Raw genomic sequence first — 20,872 nt, 5'->3', positions numbered from 1 at the left:
GCTGGGAGCCTTCCTGGGCTTGACCTTCTGTCCCCACCATGGTGTCCTTGGGGACAGGGAGGCTTGACGCCTCCCCAGTGAGTGTGCCCACCATGGTGTCCTTGGGGACAGGGGAGGTGACACCATCCCCATTGCCCTGTCCCCACCATGGTGTCCTTTGGTAATGGGATGTTATGCCAACCCCATTGCCCTGTCCCCATCATGGTGTCCTTGGGGACGGGGAGGTGACACCGTCCCCATTGCCCTGTCCCCATCATGGTGTCCTTGGGGATGGGGAGGTGACACCATCCCCATTGCCCTGTCCCCACCATGGTGTCCTTGGGGACAGGGATGTGACACCGTCCCCATTGCCCTGTCCCCCCCATGGTGTCCTTGGGGACAGGGAGGTGACACCGTCCCCATTGCCCTGTCCCCACCATGGTGTCCTTGGGGACAGGGAGGTGACACCATCCCCATTGCCCTGTCCCCTACCCTCTTGCGTTTGGGTACGTGATTCTATGCCACCCCCTTTCCCCTGTCCCCACCATGGTGTCCTTGGGGACAGGGAGGTGACACCATCCCATTGCCCATGGACCCCCAAGGTGTCCTTGGGGACAGGGAGGTGACACCATCCCCATTGCCCTGTCCCCACCAGCGTGGCCCACGGCAAAACGCGGTACACCCAACCCCATGGCCCTGTCCCCACCATGGTGTCCTTGGGGACAGGGAGGTGACACCATCCCCATTGCCCTGTCCCCCCCATGGTGTCCTTGGGGACAGGGAGGTGACACCGTCCCCATTGCCCTGTCCCCACCATGGTGTCCTTGGGGACAGGGAGGTGACACCGTCCCCATTGCCCTGTCCCCACCATGGTGTCCTTGGGGACAGGGAGGTGACACCATCCCCATTGCCCTGTCCCCACCATGGTGTCCTTGGGGACAGGGAGGTGACACTGTCCCCATTGCCCTGTCCCCACCATGGTGTCCTTGGGGACAGGGAGGTGACACCGTCCCCATTGCCCTGTCCCCACCATGATGTCCTTGGGTACTGGGAGGTGACACCGTCCCCATTGCCCTGTCCCCCTCAGTGTCCCCAGGAGCCGTGGAGCAGGAGTCCCCGCGGTACCGCTTCCGCAAGCGGGACAAGATGCTCTTCTACGGCCGCAAGATCATGCGCAAGGTGACATTGAGGTGACCACAAAGAAGGGGGGGGGGGGCGTGTGGGTGCTGGTGGCTTCTTGGTGTCCCCATTGAGCGCCCCCTCCCTGTCCCCAACCCCAGGTGTCCCAATCCACGTCGTCCCTCATGGACACCACCATCTCCAGCGCCTCGCGCCCGCGCATGAAGAGGAGGCTGCGGATGTTCAACCTGGCCAGGAAGTGAGGAGCCCATGGGGTGCCATGGGATGGGGACCCCAAAGGGGACACAGGCTGGCAGTGACCCGGTGCCACCTCCGTGTCCCCGAGGTTCCTGCACATGCAGAAGGAGCTGCCCAAGCTGCAGATGAAGGAGCCGTCGCCGGTGCTGCTGGAGGCCGACCTGGGCGAGTTTGACACCGGCAGCTCCCACCTGCCCTCCGAGGTGCTCTTCATGCTCAAGAACGTGCGGTGAGGAGCAGGAGAAGGGGAGCCAGGGGGAGCAGGAGCCAGCCATGGGGTCAGGAACAGGATCCAGGGGGAGCAGGAGCCAGCCATGGGGTCAGGAACAGGATCCAGGGGGAGCAGGAGCCAGCCATGGGGTCAGGAATAGGATCCAGGGGGAACAGGAGCCAGCCATGGGGTCAGGAATAGGATCTAGGGGGAGCAGGAGCCAGCCATGGGGTCAGGAACAGGATCCAGGGGGAGCAGGAGCCAGCCATGGGGTCAGGAACAGGATCCAGGGGGAGCAGGAGCCAGCCATGGGGTCAGGAACAGGATCCAGGGGGAGCAGGAGCAGGAGCCAGCCATGGGGTCAGGAATAGGATCCAGGGGGAGCAGGAGCCAGCCATGGGGTCAGGAACAGGATCCAGGGGGAGCAGGAGCCAGCCATGGGGTCAGGAATAGGATCCAGGGGGAGCAGGAGCCAGCCATGGGGTCAGGAACAGGATCTAGGGGGAGCAGGAGCCAGCCATGGGGTCAGGAATAGGATCCAGGGGGAGCAGGAGCCAGCCATGGGGTCAGGAATAGGATCCAGGGGGAACAGGAGCCAGCCATGGGGTCAGGAATAGGATCTAGGGGGAGCAGGAGCCTGCCATGGGGTCAGGAGCAGGATCCAGGGGGAGCAGGAGCCAGCCATGGGGTCAGGAACAGGATCCAGGGGGAGCAGGAGCCAGCCATGGGGTCAGGAACAGGATCCAGGGGGAGCAGGAGCCAGTCATGGGGTCAGGAACAGGATCCAGGGGGAGCAGGAGCCAGCCATGGGGTCAGGAATAGGATCCAGGGGGAGCAGGAGCCAGCCATGGGGTCAGGAATAGGATCCAGGGGGAGCAGGAGCCAGCCATGGGGTCAGGAATAGGATCCAGGGGGAACAGGAGCCAGATATGGGGTCAGGATCAGGAGAAGGGGAGCCAGGGGGAGTAGGAGCCAGCCATGGGGTCAGGAACAGGATCTAGGGGGAGCAGGAGCCAGCCATGGGGTCAGGAATAGGATCCAGGGGGAGCAGGAGCCAGCCATGGGGTCAGGAACAGGATCCAGGGGGAGCAGGAGCCAGCCATGGGGTCAGGAATAGGATCTAAGGGGCTGCAGGATCCTGATCCTGTGGATCAGGATCCATCCCTGCGGTCAGGAGCAGGATCCAGGGGGTCCACGATGCAGCCCTTAGGCTCAGGATCCAGCCCTTGGCCCCATTGCTATGGGTCAGGATTAGGGTCCAGGGGTCAGTATCCATCCCTGTGGATCAGGATCAGGATCCATCCCTGGGCTCAGGAGCAGGATCCAAGAGGACCAGGATCCAGCCTTTGGGGTCAGGATCCAGCCCTGGGGTCAGGATCCATTGCTATGGGTCAGGATTAGGGTCCAGGGGTCAGTATCCATCCCTGTGGATCAGGATCAGGATCCATCCCTGGGCTCAGGAGCAGGGTCCAAGAGGACCAGGATCCAGCCTTTGGGGTCAGGATCCAGCCCTGGGCTCAGGAGCAGGATCCAAGAGGACCAGGATCCAGCCTAAAGGGTCAGGATCCATTGGTGTGGGTCAGGATTAGGGTCCAGGGGGACCAGGATCCATCCTTGGGGTCAGGATCCATCCCTGAGGTCAGGCTCAGGATCCAGGACTCAGGATCCAATCCCTTTGTGTGGGTCCAGGCTGGACCGGTTCCCTGGAGGATGCTCTTCCCTTCTGCATCCCTATCGCTGTGGTGGCCCCAGGGGACCAGAGCAGCTCCTGGTGGGCTCCGTGTCACCTCGTGTCCCCATCCTTGTCCCCGCAGGGTGCTGGGTCACTTTGAGAAGCCCTTGTTCCTGGAGCTCTGCAAGCACATGGTGTTCCAGCAGTGCCACCAAGGGGAATACGTCTTCCGGCCGGGACAAGCCGACTCCAGCATCTACGTGCTGCAGGATGGGAAACTGGAGCTGATCCTCACCGGACCGGTGTGGATGGGGACAGTCAGGGGGAAGAGAGGTGGTGGGTGGGTGGGTGGATGGATGGATGGATGGATGGATGGATGGATGGATGGATGATGGATGGATGGATGGATGGATGGATGATGGATGGATGGATGGATGATGGATGGGTGATGGATGATGGATGGATGATGGATGGATGATGGATGATGGATGGATGGATGGATGGATGGATGGATGGATGGATGGATGGATGATGGATGGATGGATGGATGGATGATGGATGGATGGGTGATGGATGATGGATGGATGGATGATGGATTGATGGATGGATGATGGATGGATGGATGGATGGATGGATGGATGGATGGATGGATGGATGGATGGATGGATGGGCACACCAAGGGCATGGAGATGGGAAGAGCAAAGGGAGTTTGTGCTGTACAGGATGGGAAGGAGACGGTGATGAAGGAGGTGTTCCCTGGGGACAGCGTGCACAGCCTGCTCAGCATCGTCGATGTCCTCACGGTACCAGTGCCAGCTGTGTCCCCAGGTCCCCTAAACCTGGGCATGGCCATCCCCAAACCCTCTAAGCTTGGTTGGGGCCATCCCCAGGCCCTCTATGCTTGATCATGGTTGTCCCCAAGCCCCCTAAACCTGGTTGTGACCATCCCCAAGCCTCCTAAGCGTGATGGTGGTTGATTCCCAAGTCCCTCCAACCTGACCATAGGTGTCCCCAACCCTTCCCAGCCCAACCATGGCCATCCCCAAGCCCAACCAGCCAAAAGCCTGGTGCCACCAGTGAGCTTTGCCAGCCAAGTGCCACCACCCCTCATGCATGGCTGAGATGGACCTCGATGTGTCACCTAGGGCCACCAACGTCCATACAAGACAGTGAGCGCCCGGGCAGCAGCGAACTCCACCATCCTCCGGTTGCCAGTTGAAGCTTTCTCAGCCATCTTTGAGAACTACCCCGAGAGCTTGGTGCGGATGGTGCAGGTGGGTCTGGCTTGGTGGGACCCCCATGGGGTTGTCCCCTTGGGGTGCCAGGAGACCACTGATGGCTTCTTCCCCCCCCCCCCCCCCCCCCGCTGTAGATCATTATGGTGCGCCTGCAGCGAGTCACCTTCTTGGCTTTGCACAACTACCTTGGCTTGACCAACGAGCTCTTCAGCCACGTGAGTTCTTCCTCAACTCCTGTGAGCCCCCAACCCTCCCCATGCTCCCCATTGAGGACGTGCCACCACCAAAGCTCTTCCCACAGCCCAGCCACGCCGCCCGCACCAGCCCGGTCCGCCACGGCAAGCGCGGCCTCGGCCACACGGATGAGGGCCGGGAGCCAGGTAGCAGCTGGGAATGGGGCCCTGGAACCTCTCCCCATGGTGGTGCCACCATGATGGGGGGCTCTGCTGCTCATACTTAGGGTAGTTTCTCATCCAGCTGCTGAGACATTGAAAGCTGGAGGCCCAGAGCCCCCCAAGCCGACCATGAGCCGCTGCATCTCCATGCCCGTGGACATTGCTGGTGGGTCAGAGGCTGGCGGAAGGAACTGGGGGGTCCCGAGGTCATGTAGGGCCACCAGGGTTGTGGACCTCTTCCAACCTCATGTGGCCACCACCCCAGAGCATTCTGCTACCCCGTGTTCCTGTATCTCCCATCCTTGTGCATCCCCATCCCACATCTCCCACCCTTGTGCATCCCCATCCTGCATCTCCCATCCTTGTGCATCCCCATCCTGCATCTCCCATCCTTGTGCATCCCCATCCTGCATCTCCCATCCTTGTGCATCCCCATCCTGCATCTCCCACCCTTGTGCATCCCCATCCTGCATCTCCCATCCTTGTGCATCCCCATCCTGCATCTCCCATCCTTGTGCATCCCCATCCTGCATCTCCCACCCTTGTGCATCCCCATCCTGCATCTCCCATCCTTGTGCATCCCCATCCTACATCTCCCACCCTTGTGCACCCCCATCCCTCATCTCCCATCCTTGTGCACCCCCATCCCTCATCTCCCATCCTTGTGCATCCCCATCCTACATCTCCCACCCTTGTGCACCCCCATCCTACATCTCCCACCCTTGTGCATCCCCATCCTGCATCTCCCATCCTTGTGCATCCCCATCCCGCATCTCCCATCCTTGTGCATCCCCATCCCTCATCTCCCATCCTTGTGCATTCCCATCCTGCATCTCCCACCCTTGTGCATCCCCATCCCTCATCTCCCACCCTTGTGCATCCCCATCCCTCATCTCCCATCCTTGTGCATCCCCATCCCGCATCTCCCATCCTTGTGCATCCCCATCCCGCATCTCCCATCCTTGTGCATCCCCATCCCTCATCTCCCACCCTTGTGCACCCCCATCCTGCATTCCCCCTCCAAAACCCTTGTCTTGGACCCTGGTGACCCCACCTTCCCCCATCACAGGCATCCAGAAAGGTCCTCGCTCTGACTTCGACCTGGCCTACGAGCGCGGGCGCATCTCGGTGTCACTGCAGGAGGACAGAACCAGCGCCTTTCCCACCTTCTCCCAGGTAAAGAGGGTTGGGATAATGGAGGAGAGTCCACTTGGAAGACCATGGTCAATGATGTTCTGCAGGAGCTGATACTGCAGGGTCATCTTCACCTTGTTTCTCAATGATGTGGATGAAGGGATGGGAGATACGGAACTGGGGGTGGAGATATGGAATTGGGGATGGAGCTATGGAATTGGGGATGGAGATACGGAGCTGGGCATGGAGATATGGAGTTGGGCATGGAGCTATGGAGTCGGGGATGGAGCTATGGAATTGGGGATGGAGATACAGAGCTGGGCATGGAGATACGGAGCTGGGCATGGAGATACGGAATTGGGGATGGAGATATGGAATTGGGGATGGAGATACGGAGCTGGGCATGGAGATACGGAGTTGGGGATGGAGATACGGAATTCGGGATGGAGATACGGAGCTGGGCATGTAGATATGGAATTGGGGATGGAGCTATGGAATTGGGGATGGAGATATGGAGCTGGGGATGGAGCTATGGAATTGGGGATGGAGATACGGAGCTGGGCATGGAGATACGGAGCTGGGCATGGAGATACGGAGTTGGGGATGGAGCTATGGAATTGGGGATGGAGATACAGAGCTGGGATGGAGATACGGAGCTGGGCATGGAGATACGGAATTGGGGATGGAGATATGGAATTGGGGATGGAGATATGGAGCTGGGTATGGAGATACGGAGTTGGGGATGGAGATATGGAGTTGGGGATGGAGATACGGAATTGGGGATGGAGATACGGAATTGGGGATGGAGATACGGAGCTGGGCATGGAGATACAGAGCTGGGCATGGAGATATGGAGTTGGGGATGGAGATATGGAATTGGGGATGGAGATATGGAGTTGGGGATGGAGATACAGAGCTGGGGTGGAGCTATGGAATTGGGGATGGAGATAAGGAGCTGGGGATGGAGCTATGGAATTGGGGATGGAGATACGGAGTTGGGGATGGAGATACGGAGTTGAGGATGGAGATACGGAGTTGGGGATGGAGATAGGGAATTGGGGATGGAGATACGGAGCTGGGCATGAAGATACGGAGCTGGGGATGGAGATACGGAGTAGGGGATGGAGATACGGAATTGGGGATGGAGATAAGGAGCTGGCATGGAGGTACAGAGCTGGGGATGGAGATATGGAGCTGGGGATGGAGATACAGAGCTGGGGATGGAGATACGGAGCTGGGGATGGAGATACGGAGTAGGGGATGGAGATACGGAATTGGGGATGGAGATAAGGAGCTGGCATGGAGGTACAGAGCTGGGGATGGAGATATGGAGCTGGGGATGGAGATACAGAGCTGGGGATGGAGATACGGAGCTGGGGATGGAGATACGGAGTTGGGGATGGAGATACGGAGCTGGGGATGAAGATACAGAGTTGTGGGAGCAGCTGATCCATTCCTGGTCAGGATCAGGATCCAAGGGAATCTGGAGACATTCCAAACCCAGCATGGCCACATTCCTGTGTATCCTGCTGGAGGTGGCCCTGCCTTGGCCCCCAGATAATCTCCAGAGGTCCCTTCCAATCCTAATGATTGTGTCCACCCAAATCCTTCACCAGCACCACCAGGGTGACCATGGATGGTGATGGACCTGTCCCATCTCCCCCATAGTCCATCTCTCATGAGCCTAAGGAGCGCAAGACGGTGACGCTGGAGGAGCAACCATCTGGCATCTACCGCTACAGCTATGGCAGGGAAGAGCCCACCCCTATGAACCCTCCCATTGGACCATACCAGGGCAGCCAGAGCAGCACCATCTTGGAGACTGCCAAGCAAGAGCTGGGCAAGCTCATGAAGTTGGAGGTGAGAGCAGGAACAGCTCCTCTGGGCCTTTGCGGTGGTCCCCATGGCTTCATGGTGGTCCCCATGGCTTCATGGTGGTCCTTGTCACTTCATGTTGGTCCCCTCTTGCTTTGTAGTGGTTCATGTTGCTTCGTGATTGGTTCTTGTGGTCTTGTGGTGGGTCTTCATCACTTTGTGGTGGCTCCAGTCACCTCATGATGGATCCCCATCACTTTGTGGTGGTCCCCCATCCCTTTGGGATGGTCCTCCATCACTTTGTGTTGTCCCCATTGCCCCCTGTCTTCTCATTGTGGTCCCCATCTCCTCGTGGTGGTCCTCAATCACTTTATGGTGGGTTGCCAACTCCTCACGGTGGTCTCCATGGTGGTCTCCATCTCCTCTTGGTGGACCCCATCACCTCATGTCATGCTGTTCTTCCTTCTAGGACCCTTCTCTCCTCGATGACCGTGTCGAGCTCTATCGTGCCAAGGCTGGGGCGGTCATTGCCTGTGAAGGGGAACAGGTTGGTTTGGGTTTTGGAGAGCTGCTCCCATCACCCTTCATCTCCATGGGGTGCTCCTCGTCCTGCTCCTTCCCTATGGGTGACAGGGGGCAGGAACGATCCCCAAAGCCATCTGGAGGGTGCAAAACACCTTGGGAAGAGAACCAGAAGAAAGGCCCCAAGTGATGCTGAGGATCTCAGGTGGCCTCCAATGGTGATGGGGTGACATCTTGGCAGGACGCGAGCCTCTACTTTGTCATATGTGGCTGCCTGCATGTGTACCAGCAGATGATTGACAAGGCAGAACACGTCTTCCTCTTCTTGACCCAACCTGGAGAGATGGTGGGACAACTGGGCGTGCTCACTGGTGAGCCCCTCATCTACACCATCAAGGCCAACCGCGACTGCACCTTCCTCAAGATGTCCAAGATGGACTTCTACGAGTGAGTGGAGGAGCTCTGGGGGCAAAGGGTTGATTCCAAAGGGGATTCTCAAGGTGGCATCTCTTGGGGCTCCCCCCAACTGCTCTTGGCCCCTAGCATCATGCGGGAGCAGCCCAGCGTGGTGCTGACCGTTGCCCACATCGTGGTGGCCCGTATGTCCCCCTTCGTGCGCCAGATGGACTTTGCCATCGACTGGATGGCAGTGGAGGCCGGGCGGGCGCTCTACCGGTGGGTACCAAGGGATGGGTGCCCACCTCGCCTTGGGGAGCCACCCAGCACGTCGGTATGGAGCTGAGGTCCTGAGCTCCACACACTGGTGGTGTCCCTCAGGCAGGGTGACAAGTCAGACTGTACCTACATCGTGCTCAACGGGCGCCTCCGCTCCGTCATCCAGAAGGGCAGCGGCAAGAAGGAGCTCGTTGGGGAGTACGGCCGTGCAGACCTCATCGGGGTGGTGAGAGCCATGGCAGGGCCGTGGGGTGGACACCACGGGTGTCTGGATGGTGCATCATGGCCACGTGTCTTCTACTGCAGGTGGAAGCCCTCACCCGGCAGCCTCGTGCCACCACGGTCCATGCGGTGCGGGACTCGGAGCTGGCCAAGCTGCCTGAGGGCACCTTGAACAACATCAAGCGCAGATACCCCCAGGTACCTCCAGATCTTCCATCGTGGGTTCTTCACCTACGGAAGGAGAATGTCCCCTTGTCCCTTCCGGCCTGTAGAGGTCCTCAATGGGTGTCCCTCTCTGAGGTGGTGGTGGCGGCGGCGGCACCCGTAAAGGCACATGGGACACTAGTTTGGGGTCCAGCTTAGGAAGCCCTGCCAGGTGTGATGATGCCATGGGGCTGATGCCATCCCCATCCTGGTCCCTGCAGGTCGTCACCCGCCTCATCCACCTCCTGAGCCAGAAGATCTTGGGGAACCTGCAGCAACTCCGTGCGCCCTTTGCAAGTAGGTCCTAAAGGGACTGGGGCCAACGAGGTGTCTTCTTCAGGGCTGGTGGCCATCACCAGAGCAGTGCATGGAAGGTGTCCACGTCCCTATGGTCCTGTCCGTGCAGGCTCTGGCTTGGGCATGGCCTCCAGCTCGGAGCCCATCAACCCCACCAGCAACCTCTCGACGGTGGCGGTGCTGCCGGTGTGTGACAGTGTCCCTGCCGTGGCCTTCTCGCTGGAGCTCAAGCACGCTCTTGATGCCATCGGTGAGTGCCAGTGCAGCGGTGACCCCAGCATGGTGGTGACCACGATCACATAGCACAATGATGACCATGGCATGACGGTGACCGCAGCCCTATGGCATGATGGTGACCACAGCCCCATGGCATGATGGTGACCACAGAGCGGTGGTGACCACAGGCCCATGTCATGGTAGCTATCATGACCTGCTGACCACAACCCCATGGGCACAATGGTGACCACAGCATGGCGGTGACCGCAGCCCCATGGCAACGATGGTGACCACAGCATGCTGGTGACCACAACCCCATGGCATGGTACCATCCATGACCTGATGACCACAGCCCCATGGCATGATGATGACTACAGCATGGTTGCAATGACAGCCCCATGGCATGATGATGACCACAGGATGGTGGTGACCACAACCCCATGGCACGATGGTGACCACAGCATGGTTGTGACCACAGCTCCATGGCATGGTAGCTATCGTGACCTGATGACTACAACCCCATGGCCATGATGGTGACCACAGCATGGTTGCAACCTCAACCCCATGGCAACAACGATGACCACATCATAGTGGTGACCACAGCCTCATGGCACAATGGTGACCACAGCGTGCTGGTGACCACAATCCTATGGCATGGTAGCAACCATGACCTGGTGACCACAACCCCATGGCATGATGGTGACCACAGCATGGTTGTCACCACAACCCCGTGGCACAATGGTGACCACATCCTAGTGGTGACCACAGCCTCATGGCACAACGGTGACCACAGCATGCTGGTGACCACAACCCCATGGCACAATGGTGACCACATCATAGCGGTGACCACAACCCCATGGCACAATGGTGACCACAGCATGGTGGTGACCACAACACCATGGCATGGTACCATCCATGACCTGGTGCCCAGAGCCCCATGGCACAATGGTGACCACGGCATGGTGGTGAGCATGTCCCACCTCTTCCAGGTCCCACTTTGCTCCTCACCAGCGACGTCCTCCGCATCAACCTCGGCTACTTGGCGCTGGACAGGTAACTCCCATTGGGAGGACCATCAGCAGCGACCCACCACCAGCGTGCCACCAGCTGACCCCCCCCCCCCATCTCGGCAGCATCCAGGAGTACCGCCTCTCGGGGTGGTTGGCACAGCAGGAGGACAGCCACCGCATCGTCCTCTACCTGACTGACTCCACCCTGACCTCCTGGACCGTGCGGTGCATCCGTCAGGCTGACTGCATCCTCATCGTAGGCATGGGTGACCAAGAGCCGATGGTGGGGAAGGTGAGGTTGAGGAGGCAGGAGGTGGTGGGACACCACTGCGGTGGGTGGCTGATGGCTTCTACAGCTGGAGCAGATGCTGGAGAACACGGCAGTGCGGGCACTGAAGCAGTTGGTTCTCCTGCACCGTGAGGGCGGGCCCGGCCCTTGCCGCACCGTTGAGTGGCTCAACATGCGCAGTTGGTGCTCGGGTCACTTCCACATCAGGTGTCCCAAGCACATCTTCACGCGACGGAACCCGGCCAGGCTGGTACGTTGCGTGTGTCCCAGAGGTGGCCTTGGTGGTCCACCTCTCCCAGTGGCACCCAACGGCCATGGCATCCACAGCAGGAGACGTATGAGAAGTTGTATAAGAAGAAGGCCGACATCCACAGCGACTTCTCCCGCCTGGCGCGGGTCCTCACCGGCAACACCATCGCCCTCGTCCTGGGTGGCGGCGGAGCCAGGTGGGTGCCACACCAAGGATGGGACTCGGTGGCGTGCGGAGGTCCCCGTCTCATCCCTCCTTCTCTTCGCCCAGGGGCTGCGCCCACATCGGGGTGATCAAGGCGATGGAGGAGGTGGGGATCCCCATTGACATGGTTGGTGGCACCTCCATCGGTGCCTTCATCGGGGCGCTCTACGCCGAGGAGCGCTGCGCCGACAGCACCAGGCAGCGGGCGCGGGAGTGGGCCAAGGTGGGTGCCAGGGCATGGCCCCACCACAGAGAAGGACCTTCCTGCCAGGGGAAGTGTCTCCTTCCTCCTGTTCCTCTTCCTCTTGCGTCTCTTTCTTCCTCTTCCTCCTCCTTTGCCTTCTCTCCTTATTCTAACTCCGTCTCTTCCTCCTTCTCTACCTTGCTCTTCCTCGTCTTCTCCTCTCCTTATTCTAACTCCGTCTCTTCCTCCTTCTCTACCTTGCTCTTCCTCGTCTTCTCCTCTCCTTATTCTTCCTCCTCCTCCTTTTCTTACTCTTCTTTCTCCCTCTTCCTTCTTTCCTCTTTCCTTCCTCATCCTTTTCTCCTCCTGCTTTTCTTCTCCTCCTTCTTTCCTCCTTCCTCATTCTTCCCTTGTTCTCCTCCTTCTTTTCCTTCTCTTCCTCCTGTCCTCGTCCTTCTTTCTCCTTTTTTGTCTCCTTCTTCTTTCTCCCCTTTCTCTCTTCTTCCTTCTCTCCTCGTCCTCCTTTTCTCCTCCTCCTTCCTTCTTCTTCTTTCCTCCTCCTCTATTTTTCCTCCTCCTTTCTCCTCCTTATTTCTGTCTCCACCTTCTCCTTTCTTCTCTCTTCTTCCTTCTTTCCTCCTCCTTCTCTCTCCCTTCTCTCCTCCCTCCTCCTCCTCCTCCTCCAGTGCATGAACTCAGTGTTTGCGACCATCCTGGACCTCACCTACCCCATCACCTCCATGTTTTCGGGCTCAGCCTTCAACGACAGCATCAACAAGGTTTTCCAGGACAAGCAGATCGAGGTGGGTCACTCCCCCCTCCGTGCTGAGGGTCCTGAGGGTCCTCACCCACCCCACAGTGTCCCCACAGTGTCACCCACCCCCTCTTCTCCCCACAGGACCTGTGGCTGCCTTACTTCAACGTCACAACCGACATCACAGCCTCCACCATGCGGGTGCACACAGACGGTAAGGACTCCATGGAGAAGTTCTCTGGTGCTACCACAGCCCCCTTTGTGGGGACCTTCCTCACCAGCACCCCAAAACGTGTCGCTGCTCCATGGGGGAAGGCTTGCCATGTCCCAAGGAGAAGACGCATCCTGGTCCAGCCAGGAAGGGGCTTGGAGGGCTCATGGTGAGCCCAGGCAGTGGTGGCTTCCCATAGAAGCAATCAGGTTGGAGAAGACCTTTAAGCATCATCAAGCCCAACCTGGTCACCCCCACCAGGCCCAGCTCCCAGTGGGGGTCTGCCTGTGCCTGGTGGGGTTGGGAGCAGAAGTGGGGGGTGAAGCTTCACCCCGACACCTCGAGCATGTGTGTGTCTCCTCTAACATAGCTGCTCACCACTAACCCCATAACGCACGCTCACAGCATGGGCAGCACGGGCGTGATGTGGTGGTGGTGGAGTCAGGGTGGTGGTGGGGATGATGTGATGGGGATGATGTGGTGGTGGTGGAGTCAGTGTGGTGGTGGGGATGATGTGATGGGTATGATGTCATGGTGATGGGGATGATGTGGTGGTGACGGGGATGATGTGGTGGTGGGGTCAATATGGTGGTGGTGGAGTCAGTGTGGTGGCAGGGATGATGTGATGGGTATGATGTGGTGGTGATGGGGATGATGTGGTGGTGGTGGGGTCAGTGGTGGTGGGGATGATGGATGGGTCAGTGTCATGGTGATGGGGATGATGTGGTGGTGGTGGGGATGATGTGGTGGTGATGGGGATGATGTGTTGATGGTGAGGTCAATGTGATGGTGGTGGAGTCAGTGTGGTGGCGGGGATGATGTGATGGGGATGATGTGGTGGTGATGGGGATGATGTGGTGGTGATGGGGATGATGTGGTGGTGATGGGGATGATGTGGTGGTGACGGGGATGATGTGGTGGTGATGGGGATGATGTGGTGATGGTGAGGTCAATGGGATGGTGGTGGAGTCAGTGTGGTGGTGGGGATGATGTGATGGGTATGATGTGGTGATGGGTATGATGTGGTCGTGATGGGGATGATGTGGTGGTGATGGGGATGATGTGGTGATGGTGGGGGATGATGTGGTGGTGATGGGGATGATGTGGTGGTGGTGGGGACATTGCGGTGGTGGTGGGGAAGATGCGGTGGTGGTGGGGATGATGCGGTGGTGGTGGGGATGATGTGGTGTTGGTGGGGACATCGCGGTGGTGGTGGGGACATCGCGGTGGTGGTGGGACACGGTGGTGGCTGCCCCTCCTCCTTGCCTGGTGTTGGAGCTCCCCTGAGACATTGAGCCATCCACAAGGCTGCCCGGGGTGGCTTCCCAAAGCAGCCTTGCTATTGCTCTGCCTGTTCCTCTGGCTTCTAATGCCAACTAATCCCCACTCACCACCCCTAACCAGCATCTCCGTCCTTCCCTCATCCTGGCTGGCTTGGTTCTGGGGCTCCAAACCTCCTTGGTCACCTACTGCTGGGGCCTCAATGGCCATGACCATGTCCTCTCCCTCCGGCAGGCAGCCTTTGGCGCTACGTCCGAGCCAGTACCTCTTATACCCCCTACCTGCCTCCTCTCTGCGACCCCAAGGACAGCCACTGGCTCGTGGATGGCTGCTATGTTAACAATGTCCCAGGTCAGCATCTCCCTCACCGGGACCATCAACTCCTCCAAGACCCCACCTCCCAAACCCACGTCCCATCCCAAGTTGAGCTTTCCCAACAGGCAAGGTCAAGGACGCGCAATGGGGTTCCTCTGCCACCCATGGGTGCCCCCATGGGGTGTAGACGTCCCCGGGCAGGGGCGAGGGGCAGCCCCAAGGAGGGATCTCCAGGCGGGGTTGTGCTCATTGGGTTTGTTCCTGCTGGCGTAGGCTCGCTCTGGCGCTACGTGCGAGCCAGCATGACCCTTTCTGGGTACCTGCCACCACTCTGTGACCCCAAGGATGGCAACTTACTGATGGATGGTGGTTACATCAACAACCTGCCAGGCAAGTAGCAGCTCCACACCATCACCGTCACCCTGGGCTGGCCTTGGAGGTGGTGGTGAGTGGTTGGGTGAGGGCTACGTGGCCACCATGAGGTGGGTTCTCAATGGTTGGAGATGACGAGGTTGGAGTTGGGACGTCTGGCTTGGTTTTGCATCTTCTTGGTGGTTTCCTTGTTGATGTCTTCGTGTGCCTTCATCTGGCACAAGATGGTGTTCTCCATAGGGAATCATGGAATAGGTTGGGTTGGAAGGGACCTTGAAGCTCATCCTGTTAACGGCAGGAACACCTTCCACTAGAGCAGGTTGCTCTGAGCCTCTGTGTCCAACCTGGCCTTGAACACTGCCAGGGATGGGGCAGCCACAGCTTCTCTGGGCACCCTATGCCAGTGTCCCACCACCTTTCATCTTGCATCATCTCTTGGTGTCCTCCCTATCTGGTGGCTTCTCATCCTCATGCTTCTTCACACACAAGATGCAGGCCTTCATCTTGCAGCATCCTTGGTATCCTCAGCATCCTCATGCTCCTTTGATGCCAACCTCCTGCATCATCCTTTTCGTGGCATGGAGTGTTCTCTGAGGGCATCTCTGTCCTCCTGCAGGCCACCTCCCTCCATCCTGCACCAGCTTCAGTGCTCTCAGCAGTGGGTGTCCTCCTGGGGCATCTTCGTGCTCCATCACGTGCAAAGCCACCTTTGACCATCTCTCATTGTCCTCTCTGCATGGTCTCAGCTCCTCCTTGAGCTTCTCCATCCTCCTTCCCCTGCAAGACACCTCCATGTATTTTCTACCACCTCTCGGTGTCCTTGGCACCGGGTGCCCTCGCAGGATGTTGTCATCCTCCTTTGCATGCAAGTGACCTTCCTCCATCCTGCACTGTGTTTTGGTGTCTTTGGTCAAAGCCACCTTCCTCCATCCGGCATCATCGTCTCTGGATGGCCTCAGCACCTTCATCTCCCTTCGTATCCAATCGACCTCCTTCCATCTTGAATCATCATCTCTTGATGGTCTCAGCACCAGGGTATCCTCTTGGAGCATCTTCAACCTCTTCCGTGTTTAAACCACCTCCGTCCACCTCCCATCATCTCCTGGTGTCCTCCTGGAGCATCTCCATGGTGATGCAAACCACCTTCCTTCACATCCCATCATCATCTCTTGACGTCCTCAGCACCAGGCCTCCTCCTTCAGCATCTCCAACCTCCTCCATGCTCAAGCCATCTCCATCCACCTCCCATCATCTCCTGACGTCCTCCTGGGGCACCTCCGTGCTCCTTCACATCCCGCCGCAGACACTGCCACTTGCCTGTGCCCTCTCTTTGCCCCATCACCGCTGCCCATCGGCATGTCCTACCAATGGGCTCCTGCCACCACCTCTGGCACCCAATGGGACACTTCTTGTCCCACCATGAGCCTCAGCATGGCTCTGGCCTCATGGACCATCCCTGCTCCATTCATGGCACCAGCTCTCACCACAGGCTCAGAGCAGGGCTGGACCATGACGCCGTTGACCCGGCTTTTTCTCTTCTACCCACAGCCGACATCGCCCGCAGCATGGGGGCCAAGACCGTGGTGGCCATCGATGTGGGCAGCCAGGATGAGACGGACCTGTGCAACTATGGGGACACTTTGTCGGGCTGGTGGCTCCTCTGGAAGCGCCTCAACCCCTGGGCTGAGAAGGTCAAGGTGAGGATGGGTGGAAGGGTCAAGGTGAGGATGGGTGGAAGGGTCAAGGTGAGGATGGGTGGAAGGGTCAAGGTGAAGATGGGTGGAAGGGTCAAGGTGAGGATGGGTGGAAGGGTCAAGGTGAGGATGGGTGGAAGGGTCAAGGTGAGGTTGGGTGGAAGGGTCAAGGTGAGGATGGGTGGAAGGGTCAAGGTGAGGATGGGTGGAAGGGTCAAGGTGAGGATGGGTGGAAGGGTCAAGGTGAGGATGGGTGGAAGGGTCAAGGTGAGGATGGGTGGAAGGGTCAAGGTGAGGTTGGGTGGAAGGGTCAAGGTGAGGTTGGGTGGAAGGGTCAAGGTGAGGATGGGTGGAAGGGTCAAGGTGAGGTTGGGTGGAGGGTCAAGGTGGGGTTGGGTGGAAGGGTCAAGGTGAGGTTGGGTGGAAGGGTCAAGGTGGGGTTGGATGGAAGGGTCAAGGTGAGGATGGGTGGAAGGGTCAAGGTGGGTGGAAGGGTCAAGGTGGGTGGAAGGGTCAAGGTGAGCATGGGTGGAAGGGTCAAGGTGAGGTGGAAGGGTCATGGGTGGAAGGGTCAAGGTGACAATGGGTGGAAGGGTCAAGGTGACGGGTGGATGGGTGGAAGGGTCAAGGTGAGGATGGGTGCAAGGGTCAAGGTGATTATGGGTGGAAGGGTCAAGATGAGGCCCAGGGGATGCTGGTGAGATGGTGCTGAGCTCCTCAGCCTTGCAGGTGCCCGACATGGCTGAGATCCAGTCCCGCCTGGCCTACGTGTCCTGCGTGCGGCAACTCGAGGTGGTCAAGTCCAGCTCCTACTGCCAGTACATCCGGCCCCCCATTGACAGCTTCAAGACCATGGACTTCGGCAAGTTCGATGAGATCTATGTGAGTTGGGGGGGAAGAAGATCACTGGGGTGGCCTGGACCAGCTTCAGGCCATCAATGGGGTGCTCCAAGCCATGGGTTGGGGTTCTTCAGCCATCAGCTGTGTGCCCTGGGCCATCAGTTTGGTGCCTGGGCAGTCAGTTGGGTGTCCTGGGCCATGAGTTGAGTGTCCTGGCCCAACATTTGGGTGTGCTAGACCATCAATTGTGTGTCCTGGGCCATCAGCTGGGTGCCCTGGGCAATCAATTGGGTGCCTGGACTATCAGTTGGGTGTCCTTGGCCATCATTTGGGTGCCTGGACCATCATCTGTGTGTCCTGGGCCATCAGTTGAGTGTCCTTGGCCATCAGCTGGGTGTCCTTGGCCATGTTGGGTGTCCTGGGCCTTCATTTGGGTGTCTGGGCCATCAGTTGAGTGTCCTTGCCCATCAGTTGGGTGTCATTGGCCCTCAGTTGGGTGCCTGGACCATCATTTGGGTGTCTTTGGCCATCAGTTGGGTGCCCTGGGCAATCAGTTGGGTGCCTGGACCATCATTTGGGTGCCTGGACCATCAGTTGGGTGTCTTTGGCCACCAGCTGAGTGTCCCTTGCCACCAGCTGAGTGTCCTTGGCCACCAGTTGGGTGCCCTGGGCCACCAGTTGGGTGTCCTTGCCCATCAGTTGGGTGCCTGGGCTGTCCTTTGGCGTTCTCCAGCTGCTTTGGCCACCCCCTTTTCCCCCAGGAAGTTGGGTACCACCATGGCAAGATGGTCTTCGACCACTGGAGCCAGGACACATCATTGAGAAGATGGTGAAGGACCGGCGATGGGCCGACTTCTGCGACACCGAGCGCGTGGACGTGAGCATGGGGGGACACCAGCTCCTGGGGGGTGGTGGCACCTTGGCTTTAAGGGGTTTCCCTTCTCCTGGTCCCTCCCCAGCATCTTCCTCTCCCCTTGGTCCATCTCAGCTCCCCTCAGCATCCCGGTCCCCTTGTGGTCCATCCCCATCACCATCCCCATCATCCTTGTGTCCTTTTCCTGTCACCTTCTCCCCCGCTCCCATGTCCCTCCCTTCTCCACCCTCACACATGGGGGTGCTCTTTGGGGTCCCTTTGTCCCCCCGTAGGTGCTCAAGACTCACTTCATTGACCTGGCCGAGATGGTGTCCCGCATCGAGCCAGCGCAGCCCTGCGCCGAAGGTGAGCCGGGAATGGGGCTCCCCATCCTGATCCCAATCCCGATCCTGATCCCAATCCTAATCCCAATTCCAGTCCTCATCCTGATCCCAATGCTAATCCTGGTCCCAATCCTGACCCCAATCCTAATCCCAATTCCAGTCCTCATCCCAATCCCAATCCCGATCCCAATCCTAATCCTGATCCTGATCCCAGGCCCGACCCTGATTCCAATCCTGATCCAGATCCCAGTCCTGATCCCAATGCCTATCCCAATCCTGATCCTGATCCAGTCTTGAACCTGATCCCAGGCCTGATCCTGATCCCAGTCCTGATCCCGATCCCAGTCCTGATCCCAATGCCTATCCCAACCCTGATCCCGATCCCAATCCTGATCCTGATCCCAATCCTGATCCTGATCCCAGTCCCGACCCCAATCCCAATCCTGGTCCCAGTCCTGACCCCGATCCCAATCCTGATCCTGATCCCAATGCCTCTCCCAACCCTGATCCCAATCCTGATCCTGATCCCAGTCCCAACCCCAATCCCAATCCTGATCCTGATCCCAATCCTGATCCTGATCCCAGTCCCGATTCCGATCCTGATCCCAATCCTGATCCTGATCCTAATCCCGATCCTGATCTCAGTCCTGATCCTGAACCCAGTCCCAGCCCCAGTCCCAATCCTGACCCCAATCCCGTCCCCAGTCCCAATCCCGTCCCTGATCCCAATCCCATCCCCGATCCCAAGCCTCTCCTTGTGCCCCCCCAGAGGAATCCGATGACGTCACGGACTACGAGGACGAGGAACTGGACCCCCCCCGGGATGAGCAGGATGCAGCCGCCCCTTCGGAATGGGCCAGCACAGGCACCACGGGGGCTGTGAGTGCCATGGGGGGGGGGGCTCAGAATGGGGCGCTCCTGGGCTGGGGGGCCCTAAGGGTGCCCTGAGCCTGTGCGTGGTCCCAAATGGACCCACAGGTGCTGCAGTGTCCTCATCGCGTGCCCCCATCCCATGTCCTCCTCCTGTGTCCCCATCGCATGCCCCCATCCCATGTCCTCCTCCTGTGTCCCCATCCCATATCCCCATTCCATATTTCCATCCCGTGTCCCCATCCCATGTCCCCATCCCATGTCCCCATCCCATATCCCCATCCCATATTCCCATCCCGTATCCCCATCCCGTATCCCCATGCCGTGTCCCCATGCCGTATAACCATCCCGTATCCCCATCCCACGTCCCCGTGTTCCCATCCCATGTCCCCATCCCATGTCCCCATCCCGTGTCCCCATCCCATATCCCCATCCTGTGTCCCCATCCCGTATACCCATCCCACGTCCCCGTGTCCCCATCCCATATCCCCATCCCATATCCCCATCCCACGTCCCTGTGTCCCCATCCCGTGTCCCCATCCCGTGTCCCCATCCCATATCCCCATCCCATATCCCCATCCCGTGTCCCCATCCCATATCTCCATCCCATGTCCCCATCCCGTGTCCCCATCCCGTTATCTCCATCTCATATCCCCATCCCATGTCCCCATCCCATATCCCCACCCCACATCCCCATCCCACACCCTGTCTATTCCCAGAAGGAGGAGGAGAATTCCCTTCGGCACCGCTCGAGCCAGCCCCAGGACCCCTCCGCACCCCAGATGTGACCCCAAAGCGCCCCGGAGCCGCCACTACCTCCCCCTGCGGGGGCCTCCCTCTTCCCATTGCCCCTTCCCACTCATCCCGGTTCATCCCGAAGCAGGGAAAGGGGGCACGGGGGGGCTCCGGGATCCCCTTTTCCCTCTCTCCTGCACTGTTGCACTGGGCCAAGCCCCTCTCCATGGTCCTGATCCTTTGGTTTTTTTACTCCCTGTTGTTTTAGCACCAAAAGCAGTTGGAAAGTTGCGTTTTTAATCGATTCTTGAGGTTCTTCATTAAAAGGAAGCCGTTGGGGCTCAACCTGTGGCTCGGGATTGGGATCCGAGGGGGACTGCATTGGGATGCAATGGGGCTTGAGTTTGGGATAGAGGGGGGCTCAGCCCATGGCTCACGTCATCCAGTAGGGCTTGGATTGGGATCTGATGAGGCTTGGGTTTGGGATCCAGTGGGGATCAGGATGGGGATCCAATGGGGCTTGGTTTGGGATGCAATGGAGCTCAGCCCATGGCTCACATCATCCAATGGGGCTTGGGATCCAATGGGGATCAGGATGGGGATCCAATGGGGCTTGGTTTGGGATGCAATGGAGCTCAGCCCATGGCTCACATCATCCAATGGGGCTTGGGATCCAATGGGGATCCGGATGGGGAGCCAGTAGAGTTTG

General features: G+C 58.9%; 1 protein-coding gene across 1 annotated transcript; it reads left to right on the top strand.

The window, feature by feature from the left end:
- The first annotated feature begins 147 nt into the window (after positions 1-147).
- On the top strand, positions 148-20,216 carry LOC130610027 (patatin-like phospholipase domain-containing protein 6). The gene is given in 35 exon segments (XM_057429569.1): positions 148-160; positions 1,034-1,158; positions 1,260-1,357; positions 1,445-1,585; positions 3,382-3,541; positions 3,962-4,042; positions 4,385-4,513; positions 4,612-4,692; positions 4,779-4,857; positions 4,955-5,038; positions 5,942-6,048; positions 7,675-7,866; positions 8,291-8,368; positions 8,585-8,790; positions 8,887-9,018; positions 9,121-9,244; positions 9,325-9,438; positions 9,666-9,741; positions 9,851-9,991; positions 10,947-11,010; positions 11,091-11,259; positions 11,324-11,506; positions 11,584-11,702; positions 11,777-11,933; positions 12,581-12,697; positions 12,793-12,862; positions 14,375-14,491; positions 14,729-14,845; positions 16,376-16,524; positions 17,251-17,403; positions 18,123-18,165; positions 18,168-18,238; positions 18,508-18,580; positions 19,328-19,437; positions 20,148-20,216. Coding segments are annotated over 35 exon segments (3,942 nt in total).
- The last annotated feature ends 656 nt before the right edge of the window (positions 20,217-20,872 follow it).

The sequence above is a fragment of the Pezoporus wallicus genome, unplaced genomic scaffold (assembly GCF_028554395.1).
Source record: "Pezoporus wallicus isolate ANWC-B61680 ecotype Strahan unplaced genomic scaffold, APGP_CSIRO_Pwel_v1 contig_9547, whole genome shotgun sequence".
Lineage (NCBI taxonomy): Eukaryota > Metazoa > Chordata > Aves > Psittaciformes > Psittacidae > Pezoporus > Pezoporus wallicus.
This window is presented reverse-complemented; position numbering and strand designations above follow the sequence as displayed.